The sequence below is a fragment of the Sinohyriopsis cumingii genome, chromosome 8 (genome assembly GCF_028554795.1).
Source record: "Sinohyriopsis cumingii isolate HCF-2022 chromosome 8, ASM2855479v2, whole genome shotgun sequence".
Lineage (NCBI taxonomy): Eukaryota > Metazoa > Mollusca > Bivalvia > Unionida > Unionidae > Sinohyriopsis > Sinohyriopsis cumingii.
In genome coordinates, this window is record NC_142968.1 from 45680542 (window position 1) to 45689971 (window position 9430).

Here is a 9430-nt window from a genome sequence, read left to right on the forward strand (position 1 = left end):
AAACCCAACGTTGATAAACTAGCGCCGATGAAATTTTCAAGGTTAAATTGTGTGGCTGAACGAGTAATAGAACACTTTACAAACGCGATGCGTGGAAATGGATTAACTGATTTAAGGCGTGAAAAAATAAACTCGTGGGCTGATTCAGTTAAGGACACCGGTGCTACAATAAAAGATGTTGCTGAGTTAGGAAAAATATTAAAATTTCCAATAGCCGTGGCGACAATAACGGGAGAAGTACTGTACCAGTCGAAATATAAATCGAAAGGAGCTCCAATAAATATTATCGATCATAACGCGCACGCATGGACTAACGCAGTAACAATATTTCCACGTGATCGAACTGTTAGATTTTACTCCCCAGATAATTCTGGGGCAGATAGTATGTTTGATTTTATCAACGAAATAAGTAAAACCGATCCTGTATCGGTATGGTTATTTAAAAGTAATGAGGAGGGTGAATTTGATCAGTTTGTCAAACCGAACGGTGAAATATATCGCACAGAATCCCTCCATGACGAGATGAAAAATCTCGCGACGTTTTTACAGTGCAAGCACGCGGAAAATACTGACAAATTACTAACTAATTGTTTTACCGTTCCATCTGTTGCGGCTCATTTCGCCAGAGAACGAAATTCATGGAAACCAACACGATTTGATTTACTCGAGGACGTACGCGCAAGTTGCGTCGAATATGGACATGGCGGATTATGGAATACCAAATACAATTACAATGATGTTATTTCGGTTGATATGGTTGCATGTTATCCAGGAAGTTTTCTGGGATACGGAGATTGTTCTACGTACTTTGAAAGATTTGGTCACCCTACAAACGAGATGACGCGAGTGGCAATTAATGGACCATTACCTGATTTTGATCTGACTGGATTCGCCTGTATTGAGTCGTTCGAGTTTAACGAAAATCTTCACAAGATTTGTTATGTTTGGTTTGGTAGACATTTTTGTGAAAAACGTTGGGCACCTATAGTTTTGTTGCGATATATGCTAGATTGTATGATACTGACATCGTTGGTGGTCAGTGAGGCAATTATATCATATCATGCACAGACCAAAGTTTGGTTGCCCATGTCAGATTCTGAAGTTATTAGCGAGTTTAAGGATATTTCCGAAGATGATATTCCTAATAGACTCAAAACCGCAAAAGATCTCGGTAGAAAAATTATAGGTAAATTTACTCAAGGTGGTGCATATGATTATAAAAGACATCACGCACGATTAATTCTAGATGATGCCGAGTACGATTTTATAATCGCTGATACAACGGCGAAAAATACGTTTGTAAATCGAGAGAGTGTTTATTTATCCGACGGAACAAAATTAGGTACGATCGTTAGTTACATAAATGACGTATCCCCGCAATATACTCATCTAAGATCTTCCATGTTGGCTTATGTTTCTATAAATTTATTATCGATGATTAATAGATTTCCTGAGACCGCAGTCAGAGTCGCAACAGATTCGTTTTATATTTCAAGTAAATATTTAGAACCTGTTATGAAATTTACAAGTAATGATGAACGATGGGGTTCGTGGAGAATAAAAAAGGAACTATTACACAATTATACAGAATCAGCAGATGTTCCAGTGAGAGATTTTTATCGTGAGGGTAATAAAATATCAGAAATGTCGAAGGCGCCATCGTTGAGTGATCCAATAACTAGATATAAGACAGTATATCTCAATGGACCTGGTGGATGCGGCAAAACAACTCGAACGATTAATGTTTTTAGAAATTCAGATATAATCGTGCTGACACCCACACATAGACTCGCACGTGAGATGAAACAGCGGCAAGTACAATCGTGCACGTATCATAGTTTCTTTCGGTGGCGCGGAGATACATGGACTCCTGAACGGATGGGAGAAAAATATATACCTAAAATAATTATTTGGGATGAGATATGCACGGTGTCATTGGATACATTAAAAATGTTTCTTGAATGGTTGTTGACGAAAAATACCGCCATAATAATGTGTGGCGATCATGGTCAACCTCCGCCTTTTGTTGGACCATCTCCACATGATTGGTTAAAAAATTTCGTTGATTATTACGAAGAAATAGATGATGATCATAGAGCTCTTGATGCAAATTTGAGGGAGTTTAAAAAATTAATCAGATTACAATCAAACAAAATTCAGTGTGAAATAATACGTGGAGTGATCTCAGAGACATCAATGAGTGATTTTTTGAACTCGTGGAGGCCCAACGATTTGATCGTAGCAAGTAGAAAAATAATCAGAGACGCTTTACAACAACAGTTATTTCAACTACATAAAGAACAATATTCAGAATTACCCGTACCGTTGTGTTATAGACCATCAGATACACGAAAACAGAATATTAATGTTGATATTCCAGGACAGACAGAGTCAAGGAAACAGAATCTCGTATTAAATGATATTGTCGCCGTTGATATCAGTGTGGTCGAAGATGCATTACGCGCTGACAAATCTCCATGGGTGTTGGGATACGCCATGACAATCCACTCGTCTCAGGGATTAACTATTTCTGATACACGAGTCTGGATTGTAGACGATCGCATCGAGTGGTCAAATTTAGTTTATTTGGCGGTATCGAGGGTCAGAAATATATTTCAATTACGTAGAATCATAATTCCTGAAATCGTTGATAAATTTAACATCATCGATGATGATATAATAAGAAAAAAATTAATCGGATACAAACAATCTGACAAAAAAAATAAACGTGACTTTGATCTTGATGTTGAATTTATTATTAAGTTAAAACAGCAGCAGAACAATCATTGCATCAGTTGTAATTGTATAATGTTATGGCGGTATTCGAGTAATGATTCAAGACAATTTACCGTAGATAGAAAAGATAATAGTCGCGGTCATACACGAGAAAATACCATGTTAACCTGTCTTGAGTGTAATCGACGTAGAGGCGCTAGCGCCTTGGGTGCAGGCACTAGTGCTAGTTAAGTGATCGAAATCACCGAAGTGATCTCGGCGGTAGTTGTGTATCCGCGGGAATTATTTGTAGTTGTTCACGTGTAAATCCACGTTGAGGAGCAGCTGAATCTAATCTGTAGATTGCAGGTCTGGAAACGCCTACATTTCTTCCAGTGGATCTTGTCACGGTAGATATTTTGTGTGTGGTAACACTCCAAATAGGATCAGTTGCTCTCGCGCTACCACCTTCAAGTTCACCAGGCTCATATAAATATCTGACTGTGACATCACCTAATATCTTTTGTTTTCCAGCATCTTTCCGTTGTGTTGGTATATTTTTTTTTGTGACCGCGCTAATGGGTTTCATGTTGGTTGTTCGTGTGATCTCATTATTTAATGCAGCTATCACGATTGGTAATCTTGCAACCCATTCGCGAGATCTTTTATCCTGAATAAATTCCCTCGCGTATTGATATCCAAATAACCGTTCAGCAAGTGTTCGATTAAATCGCTCAACAATTGCTTGATCACGGTGAATTGCAGTATGACCTCGTCGTATTTTGGTATTATGTTGTTTCATCAGCGATGATACTGGACCAAGAAATTCCTTACCAGGATCAACCTGTAGTAGCTGTGGCCATCGCAGACCACCTCGTGGTCCGAGTCCTCGTTGATAAATTCGTTCAAACGCATCGGCTACTTCAGATGATGTTTTCGCCGATAGCGGCTCTGCTTCTTTATATCTACTTGCAACATCAACTACGGTTAGCGCGTACTTGTACGTTTTTCCACGCACAGTATCATGCGGTAAAAACAGAATATCAGCTTGATGAACTTCATTAGGAACACTGACATCGAAATACGAGTACTGAATTTGTTTAGGACGTGGTAGATAAATTTGCCATATTGCTTGTTTAGATAACCACGTTTTAGCAGTAGAATGTTTAACCGATGCTGCATCAGCGAGTTTACCAATTGCTGCTTTGCCTCTCCAGTATCCTCTCGGTGAATAATAAATTGATTCCATTATTAATTACCAGCCCCAATCGCTAATTTACCTTTCATCGAGGATCTTACTAACCAATTAGCTAATGATTCTCTAATATTTTTATTTTTTATAGAATTTAATGAATGAATTAATTTTACATCTGCAATATGCCTATCTTGTAGATTTTTACTTTTATAAGCTACATCATGAGCATGACAAGCTCGATCAATAGCATTTATTGGTTCCTCGCCTGGTTTTGGTTGATCTTGATTATCGAGCCTGATATCGAGTCGAGTACCAGGACCGCAATAATTATATCCTGGTAGATGTTTTTCTCCGCTGTATTTAGCCCATGGAGCACCTGGTAACTTTGACATCAAATTAGCAATATCACCACCCCGCTTATTAGGTAAAAACGAAAATTTCTTTCTACAGCACATAGAACATTTTCCACCGTACGCTATTTTTTTATTTTTTGTTGTAACTGTAGCTAAATCAATAGTTGGAGTTTTAACTTTACAGCGTAAACAATATAAATTCATGTTATAATATATATGGATATAATTGATTTCTCAGCAACTCGGCAGCGAGAGCCAGTTAAGCATCATCCTGCGCTACCGAACTCCATCAGAATGATTATCATAGGACCATCTGGATCGGGTAAGACGCAATTATTACTTAATCTGATAATGAGATGGTTGAAATGGGATAAGTTGTATTTAGTAGCACCATCCGTTGATGATCAGCGATGTTATGATGTACTTAAAGATTTCAATGAAAACGCACGATTACTGGATGAAGATAATGATGTTATAGAGTTTATAACCGATATTGATGAAGCACCATCCGTAGATTCCATAGACGGATTTATTAATAATTTAGTTGTATACGACGATGTGATGCTAGATAAACAATCAAATCCAGCCAGAATATTTTCCCGAGGGAGACATAAAAATACAGACGTGATCTATGTTACTCAACGATATACACAAATACCAAAAGTGATCAGAGACAACTGCAACATTTTAGTTGTGTTTAATGGCGTAGACACACACACGTTGCGAAATATTCATCAAACCTGGTGTGGTGGTGACATGGATATAATTAAATTCAAAAATTTCTTCTCACGAGCGCAAGCTACCCCGCATGGATTTATAACAATAAATTTACATGATCCAAGAACAAGATATCGTGTGGGTATTGATAAAATATTTGGGTAACAGGGGTGATGATAAAATTAAATTGAATTAAACAGATATCATTAATATAATGAACAACTGTGCGTGGCTGCGTCAAGGAACCACTAACAATTGTAATAAAAAATGCCGTGGAGAATATTGCAAGAAACATAATTATCTTATAAAGAAAAACCCTCATGCTGGTCCACGAAGATGTGTTGGATGTAACAACGGCGTTAGAGGATTATATCAGATTTGCAAAAATTGCGGTGGAGATCGATATCGAAGTTTGATGAACTATTACAGAAAAAGAAAAAACATAAATCCAAAAATAGAAAAACCACCATCAGAACTTGAATATTACTTGAAACATAGAACAAATTCCGAAGATTCAGATGAAGATGAAACAGATGAAGATTTCCATGATTCAGATGATGATTCCCAATATTGATAGCAGCAGAGAGGGGCGTCTACAATTCTGTTTGGGACAAACAATAATCGTAGACGTGGTAATTGACCTCTATGAGTGGTCACTATTTTTTTTGGTAAAACACAAGGGTGACCATTCCCCTAAGTGGTCTGTTCACCCTCTCTGCTGCTATATAAATGACTCACAAAAGGCAACCTATCAAATCCATTATATTAGCTATAGAAATGAATCTCAAGGACAAAGTGTATCCCTTTTGGATAGTCGAATACCCCTTGGAAAATTAAATGGTCAGTTCCTTATAAGTGAGCAATGTTTGATAAATATTTCGATAAAAAACACCCCCAAAATTATTGCTTCTAATAAAACTACTACTGCTGCTGCTGCTATTATTATTATTATTATTATTGTTGTTGTTGTTGTTGTTGTTGTTGTTGTTATTATTATTATTATTAGTATTAGTATTAGCATTAGTATTATTATTAAAGAGAAGCAACACCAACGAATTTCAAAATGTTTTATAGGTTGTTGAACCACATATCCGATTATCGTAAGACTTCCCAGAAAAGAATACGTCTGGCGCGAACAGCGCTCTTTCTTCTTCCACGCACTCTGGCATACTGAACATGCTGACATGAAATACAACGGACTGGCTATAAATAAAGCTGGATAATTTAGGTATAAACAATAAATAGGGGTCTAGCGGAGCCCATGTGTCATATGTGACGCATACTGTGCAGAGGATTGGTGGATTTCAGGTTTAAAGAAAAGCTATCTATGTATTGTGGTGATTTGATAAAGTTTATACGTGATATTCATATTTTATACACTGGTTGAGTCTTGGGCTCATGATGAAATAGACATAAATCGTCTCACATGTTACATAAGTGACCGAGATAAAGGGCTTAATGTAAAACGTTATTCTGGAGGTATTGCAGTCTATGTCAAGAACATGTAAGACATAATTTCAGTGTCTCAATTTAAGAATAAATCAAGCAATATTTTCTGGCTGAAACTATTCCCTTATATTGAAACCTCTCAGGAAGACCTAATTTTTCGTGTAGTATATAAGTCGGGGCCCCGGGTAGCCGAGTGGTCTAAAGCGCTCGTCTTTACCGACCACTGCCATCTCACCTATATTAGCGTGAGTTCGAGTCTCAGATTGGCCAATGCGCATGTGAGAAAGTTTGCCAGTAGCTTCTCGTGGTCGTTGGTTCTTACCGGAATTTTCCCGGGTTCTTCTTGTACTCGTTATACTCGCCGCCATCTATAATATCTCGTGTACTGAAAAGTGGCGTAAAAAAACACAAGTATATATGTTAACAGAGCATTCTCAATACATGAAGAAGAAGACCATTATAGAAAACGAATTCGCACGTTATATAGCTATGTATCCAAACTAGAGGATGATCGACCCCGGTGTTATTGCCCGGATCGAATGAATAGTAAACGTACGACAATGATGCAGTGATGTTGAATAGCTACGACAATGATGCATTGATGTTGAATAGCTACGATGTCGTAGCCTCAACTTGATTTGTTGTGGTTGAGGCTACGAACGGATCCCATATCATGTAATGGAACAAAACAAATCATCACTAAAGTCAGAAAAACAAATAGTGTAGAAATCTACTACATAAGTATAATCATGTGAAAGAAGTTTGGTTTATTTTGAATTTATTAAGCCATTACACGATAAAATACACTGGCATGATTACACTAACCTCACCGTGTGGATGCTGGGGAGACCTGCTTGGGCGAGTACCTCATTGCCTGGAACCTTGTCCTGCCACTTGAAGTTGAGGATTTTCCTGAGATATGTGGTGTGAAAGTGGTTCAGCTTCCTGGCATGGCTTTGGTATACAGTCCACGGTTCGCGTGCGTAAAATATTGTGGGGAGCACAACTACCCTGTAAACCTTTAGTTTGGTCTGGATGCAGATGTCTCTTCTATTCCAGACGTTGGCATACAGTCTGCCGAAAGTTGCGCTGGCTCTAGCAATGCGGAGGTTCACCTCGTCGTCAGTAGCGACGCTATGTGACAGTGTGCTGCCAATGTAGGTGAAATGGTTCACTACGTTGAGTTTTTGGCCTTTGTCGGTGATGTTGGGCTCAGCATAGGGCTTTTCAGGGGCCGGCTGATGCATGACTTCAGTCTTCTTGGTACTGTTGGTGAGACCGAAGCTTGTGCAGGAGCTGGAGAACTTGTCAACGCTGCGTAGCAAGTCGGCTTCTGAGCCAGCGTTGAGGGCGCAGTCAACGGCAAATAAGAATTCCCTGATGGTGTCTGTCATAACCTTGGTCTTCGCTTGAAGCCTCCGGGGGTTGAACCGTTTTCCATCTGTACGGTATCTTATGCCGACTCCAACATCTCCGTCTCTGAAAACATTAGTCAGCATGTCGGAGATCAATGGACTGAACAGTGACGGTGCCAAAACATACTGGGAATAGTTCAGATGTCTCTCCGTTGTCCTGGACTCGTGCCTGCATGCCTTCGTGGAAATGCTGCACCATAGATATAAGTTTTCTCGGGCATGCGTACTTGGCCATACAAAATATAACTAGGTACAACCGCAAAGTACACAGAAAAGGAAAAAGCAAGATTCGAAAATGCACTTTCAGACAAATATTCAATACCCTTCTGGAAACTTTTAAAATATCCAAATACCGCGTTGAATGAAAAAATTAATGTGACCGGATGGAACCAGTATTTCTCATAATTATATAATATATAATACGAGATGGACCAACATTTCAGATTAAACGAAGAAAATCATTTCTCTAAGAAATTTCGGACGATAAGGTCCAGAGGAAGAAGTGCAGTATGCTATCATATATATAATGTTGGGAGATCTGGTAGTATGCATGTCCTTTAGAGTGAATATGTTAAGGCAACTGGAAGTATGAAGGTACCTCAGTGTCTATTTTCAATAAATTATCTGATCACGGATACTTCCCAGAGTGTTGGACAACGGCTGTAATCGTACATATTCACAAAAAGTGGAATATAAATATACCTGAAATTTTGGAGCCTATTACCAAAATATTTACTAACATTTTAAGTGAAATAATAGCAAGCTTGTTTGTATGTATTAAAAATTAGGTGATGCCGTTATTCAGTCAATTCGATTTCGATCATCGAGCTGTCTGTGATTGCTGAGCGGACGTGGCTTCTTGAAGGAGGAAATTTATGTAAATGCTTTATACACAGCGGAAACTATATTTGTAACACATGCAATAATTCGCAGATGCTTTTAATATGGTGGGGACTCAATTGAAGATCAGAAATGTTTATGCAAAGTGGGTCCAGCATTTGTTGAAGGCTGATAAAAAAAAAATAAAACAGACACGTATTGAAATCGCCAAACAGCTAATCATCAAAAATGAAGAGGGATTAGATACGTTCGAATGAGATTGTCACAGGCGATGAAACATGGATTTACCTTCATGAACACGACTCAAGAGAAAGTAATCAAGTTTGGGTCGGAGAAAATGAGTAGGGACCACAAATCGCCAGAGGAAGTTAGATTATTAGACTTTTATATGCATTTTTATTCTGTTATATATATTTTATTTAATAATATCTGATTATATATATGTTTCATTACATGCTGTTGTAGATGGAGATGATACTTTTTCCAGAAAATAATTTGACTATTAGTTTTGTAAACAACCAGGTGTTGATCTAGATCCTGACCGTGTTTTAAAATTAGTAGCAACCACGTAAATAAGTTCTATTTATGTTTTAAAATGATTGGTTCTTGTCGAGGTCATGGTGAGACTACGTGTTTAAGATGTAAACCATTAATTTTATTTCTTAGAGTAAAGTGATTTATTTTCGACAGGGCCACGCTGGGTGTATGTGATCTTTAACAAATGCCTAATTTTTACGAGGTTCTAG

At 38.0% G+C, this 9430-nt stretch overlaps 1 protein-coding gene across 1 annotated transcript; it reads right to left on the reverse strand.

Moving 5' to 3' along the window:
• Positions 1 to 6747: 6747 nt before the first annotated feature.
• LOC149793416 (uncharacterized) lies at positions 6748 to 7928 on the reverse strand. Its single transcript, XM_089968997.1, has 2 exons — positions 7255 to 7928; positions 6748 to 6814 (listed from the first exon to the last, which is right to left on the reverse strand). Exons 1-2 carry the CDS (start codon positions 7926 to 7928, stop codon positions 6748 to 6750), a joined length of 741 nt encoding a protein of 246 aa, XP_089825123.1.
• Positions 7929 to 9430: the final 1502 nt, after the last annotated feature.